At 38.7% G+C, this 27807-nt stretch overlaps 2 protein-coding genes and 1 long non-coding RNA gene across 3 annotated transcripts in view; 2 read left to right on the forward strand and 1 right to left on the reverse strand.

The window, feature by feature from the left end:
• The window catches only part of six4a (SIX homeobox 4a), a 7580-nt gene extending 1678 nt beyond the window's left edge, over positions 1–5902 (forward strand). The window contains exons 2-4 of the mRNA XM_077236692.1: positions 1695–2332; positions 3162–3637; positions 4873–5902. Coding sequence (XP_077092807.1) covers positions 1695–2332; positions 3162–3619 — 1096 coding nt within the window. The 3' untranslated portion in view covers positions 3620–3637; positions 4873–5902. The remainder of the gene's footprint in view (positions 1–1694; positions 2333–3161; positions 3638–4872) is intronic.
• LOC143744956 (uncharacterized) lies at positions 2305–7362 on the reverse strand. The gene is made up of 4 exons (XR_013205933.1): positions 7316–7362; positions 4911–5000; positions 3433–3502; positions 2305–2452 (listed from the first exon to the last, which is right to left on the reverse strand). It is a non-coding gene; the product is annotated as an uncharacterized LOC143744956 (long non-coding RNA).
• A 4098-nt stretch (positions 7363–11460) lies between these two features.
• six1a (SIX homeobox 1a) lies at positions 11461–16011 on the forward strand. The gene is made up of 2 exons (XM_077236693.1): positions 11461–12469; positions 13266–16011. The coding sequence occupies exons 1-2, from the start codon at positions 11910–11912 to the stop codon at positions 13555–13557; spliced, it is 852 nt and encodes a 283-aa protein (XP_077092808.1). The 5' UTR covers positions 11461–11909; the 3' UTR covers positions 13558–16011.
• Positions 16012–27807: the final 11796 nt, after the last annotated feature.

Below are 27807 nucleotides of genomic sequence, written 5' to 3' on the forward strand. Positions count from 1 at the left end.
CAACAAAAGAAAAACACTAAATAGTTCCTCTGAATAATCAACAATTCATGTTTGGACATGTGGTTTTGTTAATATCAGTCAGAAAATGCATGCATTTGTTTTATAGAGGACATTTTACATGCCTCATTCATTCATCTTGTGATTTTCTGTAATGCCACATGTGGGGGTGTGGCAAATGTGTTATTAATAGGCCACGTCAGGCGTTTTCAACCTTTACAGATCCAGGGACCCCATTTAGAGTCTCAGCCAGGAATTTAGATAGCATTTTATTATTAATATTATTGACAAACATCATTATCTTTTATAGTGTTTAATAGATCACCAATGTTTAAAATGACATTTAAATATAAATAATATGTTTGAAAGCCTATATCTAAACCTTGGGGGTTTCATAATTTAGCATTACTGAAATATGTTTTTAAACGGAAGACAAGGAATGGACCAGAACGCAGTGGTCTAGACGCAACTAGCAAAGACGCTCGTGTAGACAGACAGAACATGTCTTGTGTTTAAGCTCCCAACCACGTAATGACGTTATCAGTAAAAAGAATAGTTGGCAAAATCTGTTGGCTGGCTGTGAAGAGGAACACATGAGCGTTGTGGAAGTCCTATCGGAGTCACACAGCTGCTGCAGTCATTCATTAAACGCGCCCTTCTCTCTCAACTACACGAATTTATGTTTGAACAGCTGAAGTCACTGTGAAATATAGTCTTCAGCGCGCAGTGGAGGAATCGCGCTGTATCGGACTTTAAAATATCAGCTAAATTTAACCCCTCGTTATACTGGCGGACACTCCCCGTTTTAGCGAAGGACACTGTGAACATAAAGCTGACCATTTGTGAAGTCATGCTGTGATTGCGGGGTTGTGTCGCCAAATGGTGTGCGTGAGTGCGTGCGTAAAAGAGAGTCTGTAGTATAGACAGGATTACTTCTGACATGCGAAGTCTGTGATCTAGGGGGTCCCGCGGTGTGAAGTGGTTACTCACCTCCCCATTTGTCTATGCGCGCTCCCGTCTCCATCTTCCCGCAGCTGCCTCAATCCGCGCTCATGTACAGTTCAAATAGTGAAAAGTTGGTTCATAATACAACATTGCCCATTTCATTTTCAAAGTACTTTATTGGTGTCCGTGTTTTGTATACAATATTGCCAAACACATCAACAGTATAAAATAATAAAATCATCTGTAATCTTCTCTTTCACACAGTTTAGAAATATAGAATTAGAAATTTTCCGAAGTATTTCTCTCTCGTCTTTTTAAAAATATATCAGTGTCACCATGGTCACAGATATGTTTTTTGTGTGTCTGTGATATTATAAATATATATATAGGGTCTAATACCATTACAATTTGCTTTGATTTCCCAGTGGCGCAATTATGCATTTTTTTCTTGCTTTTATGATATAATTGATTTTTTGGGAAAACTGGAATCTGTCCCAGACAGCAACAAAGTGTCTGCCCAGATCCGGCCCACATCTGGTACACCAGGATTCCACACGGCCCAGATGTGGGCCGGATCTGAGCAGACACCATGTTGCTGTCTGGGATACCTCCCGGTTTTATTTATGTCAAAGCATTTTCATTTCAGCTGTGTGCAATAAAAAATTATAAAATAAAATAATAATAAAAATGTGTAGCGATGGAGACTCAAAGGTTTACTGTCCTTCATATCTCTGTCTTTCACTCTCTCTCAGTGAATCAGATGGAAATCACAGTACTGAGGATGAGAGCAGTAAAGGTCAGGAATCTTTGTCCCCGTGTCCGATGTCGACCTGTTCTGATGGGGTGGTGGGTAATACAGTTGTGCCTCTCTGTTCTGGAGCTCTGGAGGCCGGGGTTATAGTCCAGCAGGTTGGAGACAGCAGGAACTCTTCGTCCGTCATCTTTAACGGAGTCTCGGTCAACACACCCACCTCTGTTTTTCACAACGGCACCCCTTCCTTTCTCTCCACCACAGGACATGTACTCTTCAGTGGCATGAATTTGGAACTCCAGTCCCTGGCCTGCAGGTCAGTGGCAGATGTGGAGATGGATGGTGCAGGACAGGATAAAAGGGTAACGGCAGACCCTGCTCTGGCGTACCCCTCATTTCACTGCAGTGTGAATGGGACAGACGTAGAGGTGAAAGCAGAGGATGTTAGGCAGGATGTGTCAGTTCAGGACCAGACCACGTCCATTAGCTCGACGTTCACTGTTGCCTCGTCCGATGGCTTGCAGCTTGAAGGTTACAACTTGGTTTCTGAAGGCAATGGGACCTCGCTGCTTAGCAACAAGCTGGTACTTCCTCCCTTGCAGCTCCCATCATCTTCTTCACCCTCATCAGTTACACAAGGTGAGTGAGCCTCATCAAACATCAAGGATTACATAATGCCTTTGAGCAGGATGAGAAGACCACAAGTCTCGTTTGTGTTTGTTATGAAGGTCAAAGACGTGATGTTTATTTAGTTGTTTCCTGCAACTCATTTGTACAATGACGTTAATACACCGCTCTTATGATGAGTTTTAATTTTTGTATTAAATAATATTTAATTATTAAACATTTAATTAATTTTGATCATTTTTTGAGGGCATAATGCTAAAAATGTCAGGCTGATACAATTATCATGATATTAGAAGGAAAATATTCAGTAAAAGAATGTAATTCTTGAAAAGGAAACCTAAGTGGCATAATCTTCTATCATTTTTTCTTTTTATCAGAAAATAGAAATATATTTAGGGCCGGTAAGATTTTGACATGTTTTGAAGGCGGCTTTGATTTTGAAAAACAATAATATTGTGAAATATTATTACAATATAAAATAAAAAAATATACATTTTAAAATGTAATTTAATCCTGTGATGGCAAAGCTGAATTTTCAGCATCATTACCTCTGTCTTCAGTGTCACATGATCCTTCAGTAATCATTCTGATATGCTTAAGAAACATTTCTTATTATTATCAATGTAGAAAACAGTTGTGCTGTTTAATACATTTTTAGGATCCTCTGATGAATAGAAAGTTCAAAAGAACAGCATTTATTTGAAATAGACTTTAAGCATTATAGTACTGTTACATTACATTATAAGTCACATAATATGACCCTTTATGGCAAGGCAGGGTTAGCTCATAAACCTGAAAAGAAAAAAGGGCTTGATCTTTTCACTGCTCTTCTGTCATCTAGGCGTTGTTGAAGGCAGATCTCCTGCTCATGCCTCTCTGTGTCACCTCGGGGTGGAGGAGCAGGACAGGCTTCAGCTGACCTCTCTCGAGCCCAGCACGGCACTCTACGGCCTGGCCAGCGTACGCACACTGTCTGCTGTAAAGAAGGAACCTTTGGAGACTCCTCGTGGATACCTTTACCACCTGGGTTACTCCCCCACCTCACTTAACACCAGCATGACAACGAGCCAGCAAGACTACACTACTCTCACAGTAAGCTCACCATTACTCACCCAAACGGACCTTACCGGCCAGTTCAGAGGTCATGATGCCCAGATGACCTCGAGCCTAAATGGAGACTTCCTATGTGCGGTTTCAGAGAGAGGGAAGGGAGAGATGAGAGGAGTGGAGGAAGAAGAGGAAAAACAACTGACAAAACTAAAGACAGTCCATATAGAGGAAGAAATGACTGACCTTTGAACTTATGAGGAGAAGGAGGTAAAATACTTTTTACTGAATTCACAACATTATTTTGGATTGTTGATTGAGTTTTTTTATGATTTCAGCCTCTAAATGTTTTGTTGCTTTTTTAATGTAAGTATTAAATTATTTTGGTACATCTATCTGTCACTTGGTTTGACTCCAGTTTGGTTTGGAGAACCTATGCAAAGTCATATCTAAAGAATACAGTTTTTGAAAGTGTTCCATTTTTGTTGTTTTCCTCTTTTATCGCTCTTTCCACACACAGTTACTTTTTTCAGCTATACTAAAATCAATAGTTGTGTATAACAGGGGTTTTCAAACAAGAGAGTGCTAGGGGGGCCATGGAAAAGTTTAAAGGAAAATCTAGTGTAAAAAAAAAGATAAATAAATAAAACAAAATTAATGATAACTCTTATAATAATCTATATTAATGTATTAACTAACATGAACTAACCATGAGCAATTTGTTCATCTTTGTTAACGTTAGTTAATAAAAATACAAGTTCATTGTTCATGTTAGCTCACAGTGCATTAACTAATTTTAACAAGATTTTAATAAAGTATTAGTAAATGTTGATATTAACATTAACAATGATTAATAAATGCTGTATATGTGCAGTTTGTTATTAGTCCATGTTAACTAATGTAGTTAATTAATGCTAACTAATGAACCTTATTGTAAAGTGTTACCAATAAGGTAAATAGTAAAATAAAAAGTTCACAGTAAATAATAAATAAATACATGCATACAAATACATTAAATACAATTTACTAAATATGTTATGCTTTCATTATATTTCATTCTGCTTTCTAAAGACTGGCTGAAAATCAATTAATGATTAAGATTAATAAAAAAATGTTTCTCTGCATTTAACAAAAAAAAATGGTGGGTAGAACATAAAAGGAACCTAATAAAAACTAAACATTTTTCAGAAAATATATAAAACCTTATTTAACATGAAAATATTATAGTTGAAATTTGGTCTTTATACATAAACATATATAGCTGATTTTTATATATTAGGAATGGGGTCCCTTTCCAAGGGAATTAATGTTTGGAATGATGGTTATCAAAACTTTTGAAAACCCCTGGTACATAAAATAATAATATTTTTTCAAATTTACTCCATATCCCTTCTAGCAATTATTTCATATACTGTTTTAAGAGTTTACATGTATTTTTGAGCTACAGGTAGCAGACAGCTCTTATTTTCTATCTGTCGCTCCCTCCATCTCTTTTCCTCCTACAGTGGGGAGTGTGGACATATGTGTGTTTTATGAGAGTCACCTGCTAGTTTCTGCCAAGAAGAGTTGAGGTTAGCAGACAGGTGGACGTCTGGTCATGTGTCATCTGATTCGAACCATAAAGGTCACCTCCCTACGGAAACACACATGCACAGACACACTTTATTCCCATGCATTAAAAACACAAAATCTGTGAAAATCTTTGTGGGATTGTCATGGTCATTACGTTGACTGCATCTTCCAATTACAATAATAATATGCAAAGTAGATATCGATACAAAATCCACAACGTTTGCTTATACAAATTAAGCGATGAGTCAGAATGGTTGGTAATTGACAGATGTTGGGTGATATCAGTACACAAAATATACTAAGAACAACTGGATTTGTTTGAGATGCAAACTGTTTTGAACCTGCGAACCATCATAAGCAGATCATGTGAATTTGTCTTCAAACTGAATGTCACCTAAAAAGCAATAACTATATGAAAAATCAAGCTTTTAATTTAGATATCTAATTTCTGAATAGATGTCAGCACAGGACATGCCAGCACAGTTGTAAATGTGAAAAAATGTGAATATGATTGTGTATGTGAGTGAGTTGTGTGTTTGTCAGAATGTTTGTGTGGACGAGTGCATCTAGTTTTTGCTTTTGAGTTTGTTCTTTGTGCCTTCCTGCTTTCTGAAGGTCAACGTTTGGTTGGTCTTCAGGGTGCCATTTTTCTTATTTCATTTTTTTATTGGTGCTGGTTTGACATCTGCAGTATTTAACTCCATGACTAAAGCTATGCAGCCATTCTGGGACTGAGAAACGACTTTTAGAAATCAGAGATGGCGAATGAAAAGTCTTCTACAGAAATTAAAAAGATATAGATGTGAAATGAGCTAATGTACGGCTAATGTAAATGTATGAGCAGAAAGCAAAACCGCATTGTGAATATTATTTTAGCATGAACAAAAATGTTAGAGTCAATGTATTTTTCTAAAAAAAAAAAAAAAAAAAAATGTGATCCATTAAATATTTATACTGGAAAAACAGCCTCACCCGAGTGATTTCATTCATGACTGAGAGAGATCTTGTAAACTCTCAACGTAGATTTGTTTGTGTTCCCATGTTATGTCTACAGTGGATGTTAAATATTCAGACCGACAGGAAACATGCAAATAAAAAGATTTAAGTAGCCAGGGAGGGGAGGTGAAGCAGAGACCTGATACAGAAAGGCCAGGCCGGGTGCTGGAAAATCAGCGGTGATCGTTTGCACATGCCTGGTGGTCTGGAGCTTGTTAGCAAGCTGCTCTTGCCTCAGACTCCTAAATTCAAATAAACAGGAGGGGGATTTTTGGAGGCCTTGTCATGTCCTGTTAGGGGGGTCCAGACGGAGGTAGAGAAACAGACAGAGAAATTGTCTCTGATCTGTAAATGACCGTTAAAGATGGCACTTACAGCATTGTGTGGATCTCAAATGCAATGTTGCAGTTTTAAAACCGCATAAACTCAAGCTAGCCAGCCGAACAATTTTCGATACCAAAGCCTTTCCCTGAAATTTTGTTTGGATGCCAAACAAATCTAAATACACCATCATCTCGGCAGTATTGCAGGGACTCTTTCAGACTCTCTCGCAGAGAAGAGGAAAACAAGACAGGACAAAAGGGCGAGCGAGATAATTGGAACAGATTGTATGAGGAGAAGAAATAGGAGCATTGTCACCTGTTCCCTAACAGCCTAGGTGACCCTGTTGCCATGAGAGATGGCCAGGTATCAGATAACACCAGCTCCAAGAATGAACGCAGTGGGAGAGAAGAGTTTGGTGAGTTGGGAGCTCAATGGTTTTGTGTCATATTTTGGCATTAACAACATGCAAAGAAAAAATGTGATGGTGATTGAAACTACTCGAACGTACCTCACACTGAGCATCAATGAGCAGCAGTAATAAAAAAATATGAACCTCTCAAACTGAGCCTTATTAAAAACTATGACCTCTCACCTTTGGGGGTTTCAAAAAGAGGGTGGACTTAACCCTGAATAGCAAACAGAGCTGGATTTGTAACCTGAACCTCCCCCCCCACGCCCCCACTAATGAGAGGTGAAAGGGCACACGCTGCTCCTCAGCTGTGTCTCATACCTGCGTGTGTGTGTGTGTGTGTGTGAGAGAGAGAGAGAGTTTATATGAACCAGACCAATAAGTGTGAATGTGTAAATGTAAATGCAGAGTGCCAGATATACTTGCTGACAAGGGAATGTGAATGGCAAACATTTTCCCTCAGTTTGAAGTCTGAAGCTGAGCAGATCAGGTCTGGGTGATGTGCATAAACATTAAACTCATACAAGTTGAACCTGAACTACAACTAACTGCTTATAAGCCTGAATAATATCAAATCATATCTTCAAACTTGCATTCTTTGCCTTCAGGGATATGAGTCTGTCATCCTGTCATTCATCTTTACTGACCTTTGAACTCTGCAGCCTTGCACAATTTCTTTGGTATGCCGAGAGAGAGAGAGAGAGAGAGAGAGAGAGAGAGAGAGAGAGAGAGAGAGAGAGAGAGAGAGAGAGAGAGAGAGAGAGAGAGAGAGAGAGAGAGAGAGAGAGAGAGAGAGAGAGAGAGAGAGAGAGAGAGAGAGAGAGAGAGAGAGAGAGAGAGAGAGAGAGAGAGTGTGTTTGGGGTAAATTTTTCATGCATACAGCAAACGTTTTGTGCAGTATCAGGCCACTAGTACTTTTCGGATATTCCTAAACTTGTGTTTCTGCAAACAGCTGTGGGCTGCTACAATTCAAAAAGATGCAAAACAAAATAATTTAGGGGGTTATAGGGTTTGATTAGTCTGGAGAAATTATCTTTATAAAAGTTTATAAGTAACTTTATAAAGTATAAGGTATGTCATCAGTTAGATAGAAAAAAGGGTGATTGAATGGCACATATCATTAAAAGTGAGGAGGATAAGCATAAGGATTTCAGTGAAACATGCACAAACACACACACACACACACACTCAGGGGTTAATCTATGCCCCTGGTGAAATTGGACCACAGAGTGAGAGAGCACAACTGTTTTTTTCATTACTTCTTCTGACAGCCCACACACACCACTTTGTAAGAGTGCAGGACAGACATTATTCTTAAATTCATTCAATGAGTTTTACCTTGTTGTTCCAGATTCTGAGCTGAAATCTCATCTGCAGTGTGAATAGAAGAAACACACACTGTAAAAAAAAAAAAAGAAAAGGATATATATATATATATATTCATATTCATGATTTGTTATCACATTTTTTGTCAAAACATCTTAGATAATTAATGTGGTTCAGATAACATAATACTTTGAGTTTCTGTTGATTAAACCAATGTCCTTTTATTTCAATGAACTTTAAGGCAACCAGGTTACTTGCTTTTTTTAAGTGAAAACCAACAATCACTTTTTACAGTGCAATTACAAACTAAGCAAAAAATATTATGTTAAGTAATATCTATCTATCTATCTATCTATTATATATATATATATATATATATATATATATATATATATATATATATATATATATATATATATATATATATATATATATATGAAATAAATCATAAATATTTAACAGAGGGCATTTCATGTAATATGTTTATTTGTAGCAAAAGCAGATAGATATCACTGGCTGGCGCCCTCTTCCTGTAGTACGAAAATATGACACTGAGTTTGGAGATTGCCATGAATGCTATTGGGACTTATTATGCAAGTAATATATTGTTTTCTCCTTTAGAAATGTATTGGTATTGAGCCTGTTTAAATAAAAAATGACATCACAAAATAATTCCCGTAACGTTTGATTAATATGTCTAATTATGTTCTGTGTAAATCAATACACGTGTTTAGTTTCAAATATGTTACCTTCTCAATCTCATCACCGGATTGCTTTTTAGAATCCTCAAATGACTAAAAAAGAAACAAAGTTACATTCTCTCCATTGCAATGCACTGTAAACAAAATGTAATAATACAACAAGAAAATCTTGCGGTTTATATGCTTATCAATCCATTTAACTTATTCTATTCTAATCATTTCAATCTCATTTTAATTTTTCAGCTTGATTGACCATTAATTAAATTCATATTGGTCGAAACTAATTTTACTTTTAAACATTTTTTTAAAGCAGCAACTACACTTTAAAAAAATATATATTAGCCTATAGGTAATATTTTCGTGTAGTTATCCAAATCAGAAACATTCAAATAATTTTAATTCAGACTAACTTATGTGAAAGAATAATAAGAATATGGTATTTTTTACGTTTTTGACGTTTTTGACGCATTCAACAATGCAACTGTTATTGAAAAAAAAACCCTGCTGTTTAAAACGAATTAAAATAAAAAGCTCCATTATCTGATCAATATTCCTTTAACTGGTAATATGCAATAGTATACTAGATTGTTTTTCCCCCTCAAACGGCTGCAACAACGTCTAATTAGCGGTCTTTCATTTACACCTCACAGAAAACTCATAAACACACACTCAGTGAAAAGAAAACCGTTTACACCTTCACAGTGGTGGAGCACGGACTACTAAACATGAAATATGGTGACATTTATGTTGCACTTATTAGGATGTTTTGTGCGTGTGTGTGTGTGTGTGCCCCTCGCTCTGTATCATCACAACTCAATGGCAACGTTGGGGCCGCGCTGTGCGTGAGCGCGCGCGCTTCTGTTAGTTAGTCCATAACATCTTGAAATGATCATGAACTGAGAGCGGGCACGACGCCGTCCTGGGGGCTGGTAGAGGATCTGGTGTGATGGAGGGGGTGCATTGTGCTGGACATACTACCGTAACCTGAGCAGAGAAGCCATCGACCCACGTACAGTTCAGGACAGAGCCGAGGAGACCAGCCAGCATTTACGCAGAAATTTAGACATTTCAGAATATGTTTATGCACATCATATAATCATATCGATCACACTTCCCATTACTGCACATTTACAAAAACAATTAATATTTACTTGATCTAGGTGTAGCTATAATTCATGACTAATTTAAACAAAGTGTGATGGTACAAAAACTATGCAATATGTTACATGTAGCCTACATTTGTGTTATGTTTTATTGACTCCAGAAGGAGCTCAGATTAAGAATTTAATTACAATTCTGATTCTCATAGAATTAGAAGTATATTATTCTAAAATGCAGTTAACACATGCTTGCAGAGTAAACTGTTCAAAGGCATTAAAAACCATTAAGAAAAAAAAAGAGGGGGCGGATGACGCCCAGGTTCGACTGAACACGAATGATTGTTTTCACAGGTGTTAAAGGGGCCAATTAAAGATTACACAGATACTAATTAGCATTAGGGAATATTTAGAGTCCAAAATCCTCCCAACGTTCTAAAATTTAGGGGAAAAGGTAATATTAAAGAAAAAAAATAACCAGCCTTAGGCGGACCAGCTGGATTTCCCGGTGTCATGTTACGGATATCTTGAGAGATAAAGAGCTGTGACCGGGAGACTAAGAGCTCGTCAAGCTCACAAGTTATTCGCTAATGGATCGGTATAGTGTTTCAGACACACCTTACAAAACCACACAGAGCAAATGCTTCAACGACGGGGATTATTTATTGTATTTTCCACTAAATATAATTATTTAAAAAAAATAAAACAGTAGGCCTATACACTGTTAAAAAAAAGGTTTCTTTAATATATAAATATAGCTATATAAAAGTGTAGTGTTCTTGAATTAAAATAAGAGATAAAAGAAGATAGGCGTTTCATTGAATGTTCTTCAGGTCCTTTAAATGACATACACGGTTTTTAAAATAAATCCGAACAAATAGGCTAACTTTGTAACCTATAGGTTTTTATATGGCATCAATCTGAATAGGCCTAACTTTGTTCTGATTAGACCTTTTTAAGATCTGTGTGACATTTTTAAGAGAGGCTTTTACAATGGATTAATCAAAGCAATTTATGACTAGTTATCAGGAAACACTAATAGAAATAAAGTCGAATTCTTGTATAGATTTAAGACGTTGTATTAAATGCATAATTAAATAATAAGACTAAGGTCATTCTTTCTCAAGGCCAATGGCTTCAGGAAGTTCAACTGGCAGAAATAAGACCTCAGGTATAATTCATATCGTGTTTTGACGCAAGACAGAATGCTATGTTATCTCATGTATGAAATTATTTCCCCATTTATTAATTATTATATATATTGTTGCCTTTATAATTTATTAATTGGTAAAACGAAGGCAGGAGTAATATATTAGAATATATTTACCTAATTTACGATAACTGAGACTGAATTAAAAAAATATTCAGAGATGTAAATCTTTTCTGCATCTCCCTTTAAGCATCTTTGACACTCTTGAATCCATCATCAAACCTTCTGGCCCACATTGATAAGCTGTGAAAATGCCATCCAATTAAGCGCACACATTGCTCGTTTTTTTTAATAAAATAATAAATTATAGAATTAATCTATAATAGCTAATAACTGAAAATAAAGCATAAGTGCAAACCATATCATTTTATAATTAAAATAACCTATATCTCTATTCACACTGTGATGTCAAGAAAAACAGAAGGCGATGTAAATGCTGCGGATTCAAAGCTGTGGAGGTGCTTGTGATAATTTAATAATTGATTAGTAGCCTATTAACGGTATAGTGTGAGTGAGTATGTGCGTGCGTGTGTGTGTGTGTTCAAGGTCTCCAGTTTCAGGCCTTGACGTCCGCCCTCCGGGGAGGAAACGGAACGGATCTGTAGACGCAGTTCTGCTCTGCCTGCCGGTTCCACAACAGACCGGGGCGAGCTAATCACGGAATGACGCTGTGATGGGTCTCTCTGTTATATATCCATACGGACAAACCACATCAGAATCTCACGTGTGCACCCCAGAAGAGTGACAGTGGTGCCACACAACCGGATAACAGACGGTTATTAATATTGGAGCTGCATCAACAGATAAACGTGGCACTGGGCTTTTTGTCCCGGGGCTCATTGGAGAGGAATACCCACAGAGCCTTGGATTAGGAGAGTATTACTTGGTGGATTCCATCGGGGCGCCATGTCAATCTTGCCCTCTTTCGGCTTTACGCAGGAGCAGGTCGCGTGCGTCTGCGAGGTGCTGCAGCAGGGTGGGAACCTGGAGAGGCTCGGACGTTTCCTTTGGTCCCTGCCAGCCTGCGACCACCTCCACAAGAACGAATCCGTTCTGAAAGCGAAGGCCGTGGTGGCATTCCACCGGGGAAATTTCCGTGAGCTCTACAAGATATTGGAAAGCCACCAGTACTCCGCGCACAACCACCCGAAGCTGCAGCAGCTGTGGCTGAAGGCTCACTATGTGGAGGCGGAAAAATTGCGGGGCCGCCCGCTGGGCGCTGTGGGCAAATACCGAGTGCGCAGGAAATTCCCTTTGCCCCGTACGATCTGGGACGGCGAAGAGACCAGTTACTGCTTTAAGGAGAAGTCTCGGGGTGTGCTGCGTGAATGGTACACGCACAATCCCTATCCATCTCCAAGGGAGAAGCGGGAGCTGGCGGACGCAACGGGACTGACCACAACACAGGTCAGCAACTGGTTTAAAAACAGGAGGCAAAGAGACCGGGCAGCCGAGGCAAAAGAGAGGTGAGATCTTGATTTTAAAAAGTAATAATAATAATAATAAACATATAAACATAAAATACAGGCTACAGTTTTTGAGAGTATGCAAACTGAAGCGCATGAACACCTTTTTTTTTTTAAATAAAGCGAAAAAAGTTAATTATTGCAGTCACGCGCTGTGAGAACAACACTATTTGACAAATGTAGCCTATAGCCTAACTATATTAAAGACATAATGTAGTCACTCAAATTTTATCCTAATCATTTAACCCATACACGATCAAATTTTATAATTTGTAGAAATATTTTATATTAAGTTTTCTTTTTTGGTTAGGATTAAAAAAAATATTTTTGCTCTAACGAACGAAACAAGAGAAAAGGAAAAGTTTTTTTTTCTTATTGCACTGAGAATTTATTTAGGCTCATATTCGTAGGGTATAATTTAATTACAGATTTTGAAAGTTTGATTCAGTATACATTTTGATTTGAGTTTTGTAATACATTGTCTAAAATCGTCTCGAATTCTAGAAACTTTTCTTTCGTAAATCTATGATGACAGTTATCTTTTTAGACATGTTGACATACGCGAAGTAGCGATGTAGGCCTAGCCTACATAAGTGCGTAAACAGTTTTTCCTGTTTTAAAAACAAAGCATCAGTTTGTCCTTAGCCGATGTAAGATGAAACTATTTTGAAACCATAACACTTTGTTAAAGTTAAACACTATCTAATAGGCTAATAGCCTATGTAGCCAAATTCTAGGCCTATGACATGTCAATTATAGGCCCATAATATGTTAAAATGTTATATTCATCCAACAGAGAAAACAGCGAAAACAACGGTGTTGGCGGTAAGCAGAGCCAGCGGTCTCCGCTCGACGGAGTGAAGTCGCTGATGTCAAGCTCTGAGGATGAATACTCTCCGCCGCAGAGTCCCGAGCACAACCCCGTGCTCCTCCTGCAGGGGAACATCAACACTCCCGTGGCTCCCGCATACCCAATGCCTGGTCTCGGTGCGCAGCATTCGGTGCACAGCATGCAAGGACATCCGCATCAGATCCACGATTCACTGTTGGGATCTCTAACATCCAGCCTTGTGGATTTAGGATCTTAGGATTAAGCGCAAAGACTTATAAACATAACCAATATTTACGGCATTACCGCATATCCTTATGACGCAGAGCGGACGTTTGCTGATAATAAACTATTCTGTTGCAAATGATTAGAAAAAGGGGGAGTTTTAAAATAGTTTTTTTTTTTGAGTTTTGAGAATTTTGAGTTTACTGGAAAAGTGCATTAAATTTGTAAAACCTGCAGCGATGCCAATATTTAAGAGTATTCTCACTATTGTTGGATGCATAAACTTTTAATAATTTATGATGTTTTAATCAAAGTTAATTTATATAAATTGTTCTGTATTGGACCGTATTCACCTGTGATTAAGAGCAGGGATTTTAATGAGAAAGACATTGGCTTTCAAACATCTTCAACTAAACTATGGATGTGAAAACTCGTTTCGTACTTAATTTTTTCTCTTAATTAAATACAGCCTAATGTGTGGTGTATCCACTACATTTACTACATTCTTGTAGTTGTAAAAAGTGGCTCTCCAACAACATTTTTTTTTTATCACATAGGCTAGCCTATTGTCAAAATCTTCGACACATCATCAACACTTTCCATTTGTCTTTGTGTGTATAGTCGTCTTCTGATATTTTTTATTAACACGCTCAAAGCCTCAAAATAATTAAAATATGTCAATCCACGTGACACGTCCAAGCCGGAAGAGGGCATGGGCGCGTGAAAAATGAGAACGCCTGAAACGTCAACAAGAAAAATTGGCCCTTAAGCAGAGGGGCAGAGAGACGCCAAGGCGCCAGGGTGCGCGCAGGGCCGAGTTTGACTTTTTGACCGTTATTCAGTTAAAAAAAAACTGGTCAAACACACACACATTGAGTCACTTTAAGCCTTAACGTTAAGTTTGATAAACATTTAGGCCTATTAGTTCGTTACAATGACAAATGACAAAAAAAAAAAAAATTGAGAAAATGAGAGAGAGGGAGAAAGTATTGCTTTCTTTTAGTTAATAAGTTAAATTGTTCTTTGTTAGTTCTGGGACACTGAGAATTGACACTATCCGCAAGTTCCGCTCTAAAAACCCTACACCCAAAACGCCTCGTCGTCCACCCAAACCACTACAAAACAGCGTCGACCTAATTTAAAACAATTGTGACCTTTTTATTCTTTTTTTTTTTTTTTTAGTAAAAACTATAACCTACAGACACTGCCAGACAATTTTTAACAAATGGAAAATAGCCTAACTGAAGATTAAAAAATCTAATTTGTCGCAGATTTGCATTTTTAAAACAGATGAAAAATGACAATTCCAGCTCTGCATAGGAAAGCTAAAGTTTCTGGAATATTCTCTTTCTGTCTCTCTTACCTCGATAGTAGTCTCGTGTCAGTGTAAATGGTTGTGAGCAGAGAGTTTCCGGGCCCTAATTAGAAACATTCTCCGGGTGCAGAGAGGCTTGATTGCAAAAACGAAGGGGACACCCTTTCAACCTGGAGCCACAGGGTGTTGCACAACAGAAATTTACCTTTGGAGTTCAATAAAGTCTGTCTGTCTATCTATCTTAAGAGATTTTGAAGGAATATTTATTAGGCTATTCCCTGTCACTTCTGACAAAACATAAACACAGGTGATTTTTACAAAATATCATATTGTGCCTGACCTAAATTCAGGAACCCAGAATTCTTCCAACAATGGCCAATCCTGCCTGATTTCAGTCAGCTGCGGTTTTAATCAACAGTCTAATTATATTTCGCACATATAAACATTCCTTATACATCTGCTTTCCTCTTGTTGGATGTTTCTACAAAACAAGACACTGATAAATACAAATCCTAAAAATTTGCATTTCATTTTTGTGTAGCCAATTCTGTTTTCTCTTAACCAATTGGTATAGACCACATTTTGGTATCAGAGTAACAGTTTAAACACACACAAAAGGGGGTTTTCACATGTGATGCCATAAAATAACCCTTTTTAGTTCTCAAAGAACCTTTCAGTGAACACTTCTTAAAAATATTTTTTTTTCTTAGTGTGAAGAACTAATAATCTAAAGAACCTTTTTCTACTATAATGAAATTGTGCAATAGAAAGGTTCCATGAATTTTAAAGGTTCTGATGCCATTTTATAAAAAAAACTTTACTTTTAAGAGTGCTAATCATATATCATACCCTCAACCACATTGTCATTATTAAACATCTTGTTGTTTCAGTGACAGTCTTCACATTGAAGTTTCTTAATCACAATAAATGGAAAGCAAAAGCATCTTTACACTACACAACACATCTCAAATGATGCGAGTTGGTTGAGGTCAATACTTTTTTAATTAAAGGTCAGAATAAAACAAAAAAAGTTTTTTTTTTTTATCCAACTTCTAAGTATTTCACTATTCTCTGCTCTGGATATAGCTAATGGTTTTCTGTTCACTGATGTTCTGTTTAAATCATATCTCCAACTGCAAACCATGAAACAAATAAATGAATATTGGACTAGAAGTGTTGATGTCAAAAGTGTTGTATTCTCTGGCACAGACAAACTGCTGTGAAATGCCTCCGGTGGCAAACCTGAATGTGACAGTCAATCTCACACTCACACACTATCTGTTTGTCAGGATAGCTTCACCTGCACAGGTAAGTCACTCAGCCAGAACTCTCAAGGAAACGGACTCATAAAGGGTTTTGGGGGAGGGGGCGACACTGAAGGAGCTCTTAAAGTGAGTCTCAGGAGAACCAGAAGAGGGGGATTCTGTTACCAGTGATGCATTGACCTGACAACACTTCAACCAGCCAGACCCCCGACAAAGACTAACATGTGTTTGTGGGAAAGGGATATGGGTGATACATCAGTTTTAAAATCCACTTTTCTGAAGGTCACTGAAACTCAAGCAGCCATTTCTCACTTGCACACACAGAGAGAGAGAGAGAGAGAGAGAGAGCGAGAGAGAGCGAGAGAGAGAGAGAGAGAGAGAGAGAGAGAGAGAGAGAGAGAGAGAGAGAGAGAGAGAGAGAGGGAGAGCGAGGGAGAGCGAGGGAGAGAGCGAGAGAGAGCGAGAGAGAGCGAGAGAGAGCGAGAGAGAGAGCGAGAGAGAGAGCGAGAGAGAGAGAGAGGGAGAGAGAGGGAGAGAGAGGGAGAGAGTGAGAGAGAGTGAGAGAGAGAGAGAGAGAGGGAGAGAGAGGGAGAGAGTGAGAGAGAGAGAGAGAAGGTAATGCTTATCTAGCACAGATGTGTCTCAAATTTAACAGATAGATAGAATAGATAGATAGATAGATAGATAGATAGATAGATAGATAGATAGATAGATAGATAGATAGATAGATAGATAGATAGATAGATAGATAGATAGATAGATAGATAGATAATGTGTGAAATACCATCAATTCACTATAGATATATTCTTCATAACATATTTCCAATAAAAAGGCGAATCTTTGAAACAATGCTTGTCAGAAGAAAGAAATAATAATTTTGGCATCTCGTTCAGGCTTGGAAACATTAAGCCAAACTTTCACTCCCCAGAGAGGGAGAGTGAAAGAACAGGATAAAACTCTAGATGGCTCCATTAAAGAAAGGGGGAAAAAACTCAGGAAATGAAAACAGAAATATGATAGCTTCCTGTTTTTCATTGGGACTCGGAGCATTCTCCTTTTGGGGTATAATTATTACAATGAGATCAGTGTGATATAGTCCAAAACCTTCGACACACATACACACCCTCATCTTGTAGTCTAATCCAGGTTTTTCTGGCGTGCTTCTGCTGGCTGACATTCCAGTGGCAGTTTTGTCTCTCTGGATCACAGTGATCTAGATCCACATTGATTATGGTATTCCGGTAAAGGCCTGATATCAGCGGGAGAACTGGACTGAATACACAAAACAGTTTCCCAGCAGGCATTAGAACAAGGGAATCTTTTTCTTTTCTCATCTTTTACAGTCAACTCACAACTATATTTTTTTCCTTCTGCTATGTCACACTTCTGTGATTAATTAGGTAGTTATAACTTATATATTCATTGTCTTCTAGTGCATAAATTAAGCATCATCAGCTTTACATACAATTTTTCAATGAACAGGTTTCTAAAACAGACATATTTAATTGATAAAACAGTAGGGAATTGAGCATCCGAAAACCAACATTTCACTTATTTACCTGTCGCACACATTTTAAATGTATGCACACTTTGTGTTGGAAACACATTGACTCCGTTGTCTTGACTCATTATCTCATTAGTCTTAGCAGGAGCTTGTAAAAAGCATAATTATTGTGGCTGCAGTGTTACTTACCACAATGTCTCTTCTGCCCTCTGGTGGTAATGTTAAGCATAAACCTAGTTCGAATCAGGAAGGCTGGAGTTTGCACTTCTGTTATTCTTAATCGTAGAAAATGGGTGAAAACAGAGATGTTAAAAGACTAGTATAAGTTAATCTATAGCTTTAAAATTCTAAAATTAAAAGAGACTGACGGAGAAAAGATTGCGACGCGGAAATAATAGGCCTCTTAGGCACAAGCCTACAAACAATTATAGGAGGTTGCACAACCTATCTATAAATAATGTGTGTATCAGTTCTGTAGGATAATGGCAAAGCTTAGAGATTTAGGAGAACTCTGATTTTTGTATGTCGAGAAGAGCAGGTATTTGGTATTTGTCTCCCCCTAGCGACAGCTATGAGGTATTGCATTATAAAAAACCTGTCTAGTGAACAAGTGTAAAGCATCGTAGTAGCCTACCTGTATAAAGTACAGATGTCATTTTGTGTTTGTCCTGGAGTAGTTTGTTTCCTCGTGGATATTCCCGAGCACTAGATCTCGTCTATGACGGGTTTAAGGTAAGTTACGAAGCTTTAGAGTTGGCAGAATTGTGCCTATTCCTCGTGATTAACCCAGATTGATTGTCGCTGTATTAAAAATACTCTTTTTAGTGGAAGCAATGAGAGGCTACAGATGATCATGTTGGCTACGGTCACGTGCTCACAGTCAAGTAGCTAGTGTTCTAGAAGCTGTAAAGATCCGAGACTAAAGCTTCAGATCGAGCACAATTAGGCCTAGTGGCTGACTATCGCTTTTCAATAAACCTCGTGCTAGTTTTCTTCTGACAGCTTTTATGTGACATTACTGTCTGCTTGGACGACAACATTCTGTCATAATCATTGATTGCCCCAGGAATTCAATTCACATTTGTTTTTTCTTTAAGGAGACTTAAAGTTTCCGGTTCTTGTTATAAGTTGTTACAAGGCCGCGGTCGAAAAGCAGTTTTGTATCTTGCCTAGACAAAAACACGCTCTCATTATTGATTTGTCTGTAAAGATCAGACTAAAAAATACATCACATCACATCAGATCATGCTGCATAGCCATTAAGATCCTCAAATTAATACATTTATATAATTATGAAATGTTCAGTAACTTTGTGACGCGAAAAAAATCGTGATAAACTTTGTGCTTTATGAATTTATGGTTAATGTATTATGACGATTTTCTCATCTATTTTATTATTATTTTATAACAACATTCATTATTTAACCAGTTATTTAACTCAAATTAAAACTCATTGAGATCAAAATCCCTTTCACAAGAGTGACCTGGTAGACAATAATAGTTCAATAATTAGATTTTAACAATTAGATTTGTTAAATAAGTTTCAATAATTAGATTTAATGTGGCTGGGAAAGTCAGAAATAACCCGAAGTGGATTCAAATTTGTAGCAGTGCACTTTGGTGGAGGTTTATAATGGCCTTAAAGGGATAGTTTCCCCTCTAAAATGAAAATTCTGTCATTTAATCGCCCCTCAAGTTGTTCCAAACCAGGGATTACCTGGGATTTAATGGGATTATTCCTTTAAAGGGATAGTTTATCCAAGTCCATTGGTGTTGTTCTGGACCCCACTGACTTTCATTGTATGGACAAAAACAGTTAAAGCATTCTTTAAAGGATCTTCTTTTGTGTTTCGCAGAAGAAAGAACGTCATATCCTACATGTTTGGAAGGAGAGTAAATGATGGCAGAATTGTAAATTTTGGTGAACTTTTTCTTTACTTTTGCTTATGTTAGTGTAGATTTAAAATATGACAAAATTATTTTAATGTGATTTAAATCGGTAAAAATAAATGCAATAGCATATCCAACGCAAGGCATTTGAAAAAAGTGTGAGTTCCTGTCGTAGCTGTCCACGGTGCTGAATGGTGCCTATTTCATTGAGCGCAATTCTGTTATTGAAAAAAGCTAAATATTGTGTGTGTGTGTGTGTGTGTGAGTGAGTGAGTGAGTGAGTGAGTGAGAGAGAGAGAGAGAGAGAGAGAGAGAGAGAGAGAGAGAGAGAGAGAGAGAGAGAGAGAGAGAGAGAGAGAGAGAGAGAATTTCACTGAAATGTAGATATCCATGTAATTTTGGACCATGATTTTATGTAGCTATGTCGGTGTAGGACCTCAAATGGGTGTTCAAATTATCTAGAACACTTACCCCACTTGCTTTTGAAACAACTAGAACTATATCCGTTTTCGTGGGGAAAAAATTGGAAACGTATAATAATGAACTCCATTGTAAGTCGCTTTGGAGGAAAGCACCCGCTAAATAAATAAAGATTTATAACCTATATATTTTCCACGTATACAGTGCCATTTATGGATGTTTTGTGGCCATTTTTACAGCATGATAATGAAGGCAGTGCCAGTGGATCCGCCCGCCTAAAAAGGGCACTGAGCAGGAAGTCATGCCACGCCACATTTGACCACCAGAGGTCGCAGCCAAAAACAAAATTCTACAAAATAAGCATGCATTTATTACCAAAGACGAAAGCACAAATATGAACCCTATAGGACCACATTTCCAATGCTAACGGTTAGAGATTGTGTTTGCTATTGACATTGATATTTTTACATTTAGCAAACGCTTTTACCCAATTTTATTTCTAATCCAAGGGAGAAAACAATGTAGGCTAAGTGTTGCCATCTCAAAGTATACCAGAGTTCATAGCACTTTTTTTAAAGCAAATAGGATACCTAACGTTTCATTACCTAGCCAGTTAAGTGCTCCAAAAAGAGGCTTGTTTGCAGACGTTTTTGGACAAATGAATTGGATATTTGCTATTAGATTGAAGCACAAAAGGCAACGAATAATTTTGCAGACTACAGAAACGAGACAAAAAAAAAATGTAGTTAACAAAAAATTGCCAATTATAGAAAAATCATTGTTCACTAAGAGGAATTTACAAGACCCTGTGATAAAGTCACAGCTGCCACCGCTGGGGAAGCAGCACTGACATACACCCCAAATTACATATTTAACTCTTTGGGTGGCATTAATTTTCTTTTAAAGTGTAATTTCTCAGTAGATAAAATCCCTGTTAAACTGGCAAACTTTCATAAGCAGGCACTGCTGGCTTGGCAATTAATATACAAACACAATTTTTCACCGCATCGATGCTTTATATGGAATAACAAAGATATCTTGTACAAAAAAAAGTCCATCTTTAACCAGACATGGTACGACAATGGAATTCTTAATGTTAACCAGTTGCTTAATGAACAAGGTTTACTTTTAACATATCCTGAATTTCTCAATAAGTTTAAGATTCCTGTGAGGCCAAAAGAGTATGCTATTGTTTTAGATGCTATCCCGGGCAGAGTAGTTTCACTATTACGTAATCCTGGATTATGCCCTATGAATGTTGATCGTCAAATCAGTTTTTGTTGTGACACAATATTTATTGGGGATATTAATATATTAATAGATAAATGCAGTAACAAATATATTAGAAATACTTTAAAAACAAATTTTTTGCCTTGTTCAACAGGTTTTTGGTCATCTAAATTTGAAAATATTAATTGGAAAAGAGTATGGTCTATAACAAATAAGTTTTGCATTAATAATAAAGTTAGAGAGGTTTCCTATAAAATTGTACACAGAATTTACCCTGTCAAGGAGTTACTTTCTGAACGTTTCCTATTGAATATTGAAAACTTGTGCGAATTTTGTGGCAATGCCAAAGAATCTGTAACTCATCTCTTTTTTAATTGTATTTATTCAAAAATGTTTTGGTTGGATGTTTCAAATTTCATTTCTAAGTTGTTTGAAACATGTCTACGAATTGAACTGTTTGATGTTGTATTTTTTTTTTGTGCAAGACAATATTGATTCCAAAAGTACCATGTGCTTCCTTATACAACTTTTCATATTACTTGGAAAATATCACATTCATGTGAAAAAATGGGCTAAAGCTAAGCCAAGCTTTGAACACTTTATAAAGGAGATTAAACAATATGGGAATTCATTAGATAAAATTAAGAACAAAAAAGCAAGAAAGACCTATGAAGCTTTTTGTAACTTTAAAATATTGTAACTTTACCCCTGGCATGTTTTTTTTTATTTTCTTTATTATTTTCTATTTGTTGTGAGTTGTATTGTCATGTACATCTTTTTGTATATTCTCTGTTGCAATAAAAAAAAATAAAAAATAAAAAAAAGCACTGACATACACACAAATACGCACATACAAACTGACCTCATTCATTCACTTCTCGTTCCTCCCTGCCATTAACGCTATCAAAGGAGGGTGTGCACACACGAGATGCTGATATCGTTTTGTCTGTGTGGGCGTAGTCAAGTCTTCAAGCGGGTAAGTTGCGGCGGTCGCTTATGACATCACCGCCGGTTGCGCCGGCGCATCGAAACCGGAAGCTGGCAAAACCATTGTCAAGTGTGAATAGGTGTTCGTGTGTGTATTTAAATGCAAATATTATGTGTTAAGTGTATGTGTGTATTATGTGTGAATGGATTGGGTTTATTATTAATATATATATATATATATATATATATATATATATATATATAATGGGAATGGATTATTATGGATAATCAAATAGATGAAGTATTTGTGTGTGTATTAACTGTTATATGTTCCTGAAATTGGTGTGGCCCAATGTTGTTGGCCTATTTAAACCAAGGCCCAACCTGAAGTCAGGACTTGTTAACCAAGTCGGAGCGAGAGTGCAACGAGGTGCCTCAAGTAAACTTTTGTTTACTGTGGAAGTTTTTTTTCTTCAAGCAATTTGTTTTAAAACAGGTGCTACAGCTGTGACTGTTACTGGTTATTTAATTCTAGCGGGTTTGATGTCTCTCAAATAAAATGACGCTGGTAGTGACGAGCAATCTCTGTCTGACCAATCAGTGATCTGCAGTGTTTTTATGTCACATTTTAGTATCGGTACGGTACACTTGGAACCTCAACAGAGGTGGTATCATTTAAAGCGAGGCGAAGCGAGCCGTTCCGTACCATGCTGTGGAAAAGCGGCACAAGTGAGCCGTACCGTGCCATACCATACCAAGCAGTGAAAAAGCGCCATTATTGGCACTGTAAATAAATTCCACCTTGCACAAGTGCGGCATCATTTTTTTACATCCTCGCGGACCCCAGTTACATGTGTGTGTATGTGTAGCTACACGTCCTTTTCTAATTGGACCTTGGGTTTATATATGTTTATATATAGGTTTATATGAATGCCGCAGCACCGAGAGAGCCAATGCAGTGGGCTGATCCGAAGTGCTGAGCTTCCAGGAGGGGGAAGACATCGAGAATTATCTTCGGCGGTTCGAGGCTCGAACTTCGAGCATCTGGCCAGGACCTGGAGGTGGCCCAAGGAGGAGTGGAGCTACCGTCTGGTTCCGTTGCTGACAGGGCGAGCATTGGAACTAAACATATCTGGCAATGGACGAGGAGCAGGCTGAGATCTACACTGATCTTAGGGAAGCACTGCAGGAGAAGTTCAATATATCTCCAGAGACCTACCGCCAGCGCTTCCGATCGTCTACAGTCCCAGCTGCAGAGTCGCCAACAGAGACTTACCACCGGCTAAAGAATCTGAACAAGCGGTGGGTGCGACCGGAGGAGCACTCTAAAGAGGAGATCGGAGAGGCCATCATCCTGGAGCAGCTTCTTCTGGGGCCACCCTATGACGCATGCACCTGGGTGAGAGAGCTCGAGCCGAGGTCAGGACTGGCGGCAGCAAAGTTGGCTCAGCAGTATCTTAATGCTCATCGCAGCGATCTTCGTACTCAACCACTCAAAGGCACTGTATGTGGTGTTTCATATAACACTGGGTCTGAAACGGGTCGTGTTGGACTAGCTGACCATGCACAAGTTTCAAAGTCAACGACCAAAGACTTGCTTTGCTTTTACTGCCAGCAGCCGGGCCACAAGACATCTGTATGTCACGCTCGCAAAGCGAAGCTTACGAGGTTTTGTTATATGCCTAGAGAAGGGGACAGTGATTTTGACTCTGTGGGAGAGGGTCAGAATGTATATGATGTGACTGCCAATGGACATGCACTAAAAGCACTCTTGGACACTGGAAGTTCTCTGTCAATGTTAAAATCATGCTTTGTAAATAATGTAAATTATGTGAACACTACCTCTGTTCAATGCGTGCATAGGGATGTACAGCAGTATCCCCGAGCTGAGGTAATGGCAGAGGTACAGGAACAAATGTAATTGCTTAATGGTTGCCATAGTGGACAATTAACCAGATGATATGATTTTAGGAAGAGACTTGCCAGTGTTATATGAACTCTTGCAACCCACCATCAAGGACCCTGAACATTCTTTTGCCACTGCTACTGTTAATTTGTCATGTCCTGGTCTTACTCTAGCTCAAGCCAGGGCAGGTCTGCAGCCACTGCCAGATTTGGATGGTAGTCTGTTGCAGGGCGGGACTAAAGGTCCTAAAATGTCACGGCGCCAAAGACGGCTTGCAAAGTACCTGGGTACCCCAGCCTTTGAAGCCTCGGTGGAGGGCCTTGAAGTTAATGGCTGGAAAGTCCCAGATAACATAGCACAACTCCAAAGGGAAGATGAAACTTTAAAACCCTTATTTGTCAAAGCTGAGTGTGGAAAGAATTTGAATCTGTGCAAAGAAGAATATGTAGTGGTGAATGGTGTGTTGTATGTGCGAACGAATGATGTGACTTTGTTGTCGTCATCTTGTTCTGCACCTTGCACACACTGTTCCATGGGCTGGCCACTTGGGACAACAGAAAACATATGCATGCATTAGCTCACGCTTTTACAAGCCCACACTATACACTGATGTACAAACGCACTGCACCACATGTGTTATCTACCATAAGACGAGTACTGTGTCCCAGCAGAGCAGAGCACCCCTGCAACCCCTCCTTGTCATCTCTGCACCTTTTAGGCGGATCGCCATGGACATTGTGGGACAGTTGGAAAAGAGCAGTGCTGGACATCGCTACATCCTGGTAGTCAACGACTATGCAACAAGGTATCCTGAGGCCTTCCCACTCAGTTCTATCACCACAACCAAGATCATCCATGCCCTGGTTCAACTCTTCTCCAGAGTCGGCATACCTGAAGAAATCCTGACAGACCAGGGTACGAACTTCACATCACGACAGATGGGGCAGCTGAACAAGCAGTTGGGCATAAAAGCCATCCGAACAACTCCCTACCACCCTCAGACGGACGGTCTGGTGGAGAGGTTCAACGAAACCCTCAATAACATGTTGCGGGGGTTTGTTGCAGACACAGGACGAGACTGGAACAAGTGGCTACCATTTGTTCTCTTTGCCTACCGAGAGGTTCACCAAGCATCAACGGGATTCTCACCGTTTGAGCTCCTCTATGGATGGCAGGTACAAGGACCCCTGGACCTGCTGAAGAAAGGCTGGGAGGAGGAACCTGCATCCAAGACGGGGGAGAAAGGCGGCATCGTGCCAGAGAGAACCTACAGGAAGAACAACGAGCACAGAGAGATGGTATGACCAACACGCCAGGCTACGACAATTCCAACCGGGGCAGAAGGTATTACTCCAGTTGCCAACTTCGACGAGCAAGCTACTGGCAAGATGGGGCCAGTCATATATGAAGTTCATCATCCAGACAGGGACAAGACCATGCAGACCTAACACGTGAACCTGCTGAAGGAGCCACCCGGTAAGGGACCCAAAGCATCTCTTTAGGTGTGGAAGGTGGAAGAGGAATCAGAGGATGCAAAGAGGCAGCCATCTCTGGTGAACCTAACGCACCTAGAAGACTCCAAGAGGAAAGAGCTGCAGCACCTCCTGAACCAGTTTCCCGCTTTTTTCCGTCAGAGGCCTGGACGGACAAAGCTAACCCAACATACCATCCACCTTTCCGATCCAACAACATCATGCCTGAGAGGCTGGTGGAACCCTTAAAGGAAGAAATCAAGGTGATGAAGGGGCTAGGAGTGATAGAACCTTCAACGAGCGAGTGGGGTAGCCCATGGTGATCGCACCCAAGAAGGATGGATCCCTGTGTGTCTGCATTGACTTCCGCAAGCTCAACGGCCATCTAAATTCGATCCTGGTCATTTCATACACTTACACTGCACTGTCTTGTCCCTGTGTTGTTTGTCTGTGTGGGCCTAGTCAGTCTTATGACATCACGGCCGGGTCGCGCCGTCGCGAAACCATTGTCGAGTGTAAATGGGTGTTCGTGTGTGTATTTAAATGCAAATATTATGTGTTAAATATTATGCGTGAATGGATTATGTGTTTATTATTAATTATATAAATAAATAAAATGGGAATGGATTCATTATGGATAATCAAATAGATTAAGTATTTGTATGTGTATTAACTGTTACATGTTCCTGAAATTGGTGTGGCCCAAAAAGGGCCAAACCTGAAGTCAGGGCTTGTTAATCAAGTCGGAGCGAGAGTGCAACTGCGGTGCCTCCAGCAAACCTTTGTATACTGTGGATAGGTTTTGGGAAGTTTTTCATCTTTATTTTTTTGGTACTTTAGGTTTTTGTGTGCACCTTTGTATATATACTTCACTGTGGACTGTCTTTCTCTTTGGCACTGTAAATAAATTCCACCTTGCCCGAGTGTGCCATCATTTTTTACATCCTCACGGACAGTGTTGGGAGTAACGCGTTACAAAAGTAATGCATTACAGTAACATATTACTTTTTGCTGTAACGCAGTAGTGTAAGGCATTACTTATCAATTTTCAGTAATATTTTACTCGGTACATGTTCAGTAAGGCTTGCGTTACAACAGACTTTTAGTTTTAATTGTAAAACAAACAACAACAAAAAACAGCAAGACCGCGAGACATTAACGAATGAAAAATGCAAGTAGGCTAAATTAACTGTTCGTGGTCAGTCAATAGCCGCGTGTGGTGTCCAAGTCTGTAAATAAAGACTAAAGGGCAGCGTCTGATATATTTGTATAGCGATTTATTTTTTACAGGAGTACCGTGAGGTATGATTTCGGCCTCTGTGCTCGCGCTGCCCAGTGGAAAAGCGGCTAATGGTGAAGATGTACGGTGGCCGAGAGGTGCAAAACAAATCAAAATTATAAAAACAAAATAACAATTATAAAAACAAAATAAAAATTCAGAAAACACAACGACATTTCAGAAAACACAATAACAATTCAGAAAACACAATAACAATTCAGAAAACACAACGACATTTCAGAAAACACAATAACAATTCAGAAAACACAATAACAATTCAGAAAACACAATAACAATTCAGAAAACACAATGACATTTCATAGAAAACGGAAAAGGTAGGTACATTTTGAGAATGGCAAACTTGTCGCTGATTGGACGAGACACCTGTCAATCAAGCTTTACAGGAAGTAAGAAATTTAAACGTTACTTTGAAGAAGGACATTCATATGCCGTGATTGTGGACATGCTGGCGACATACCACGACATTAAAATGAGCTTGTGCTCAAATGGCTTAAGTTTATCGCACCCATCAACATGCCAAAGATAGTTCGGTCCCATGGAGTGATATGCAGACATCCCAAGTCTCCCGGAAGTTCCCGGCATATTGATAGCGGCTCCCTGATGCCCGCAAATTAGTTAAAAACTCGGAGCTCTAGAGAATCTAGAGCTTGCGAGATCCAAACCGTGTAGCACACGGCAGAGAGGTAGAGACAGAGAGCGAGAGGCCTTGCGTGTGTGTGCGCCTCACGAAGCGCATGTAAATATTTTTTAGTAATCTTGTAAATAGTTTTAATATCGGGGTATGTCGCCAGCATGTCCACAATCACGGCACATGAATGTCCTTCTTCAAAGTAATGGTTAATGTTTCCATTTTCGCAATTAGCAAAACAAAGTTGATCACAAATTTCTTACTTCCTGTAAAGCTTGATTGACAGCTGTCTCGTCCAATCAGCGACAAGTTTGCCATTCTCAAAATGTACCTACCTTTTCCGTTTTCTTTGAAATGTCGTTGTGTTTTCTGAATTGTTATTGTGTTTTCTGAATTGTTATTGTGTTTTCTGAATTGTTATTTTGC

The sequence above is a fragment of the Siphateles boraxobius genome, unplaced genomic scaffold (genome assembly GCF_051911475.1).
Source record: "Siphateles boraxobius isolate OS27281-9 unplaced genomic scaffold, OSU_SipBor_1 20, whole genome shotgun sequence".
NCBI classification, from domain to species: Eukaryota; Metazoa; Chordata; class Actinopteri; order Cypriniformes; family Leuciscidae; genus Siphateles; species Siphateles boraxobius.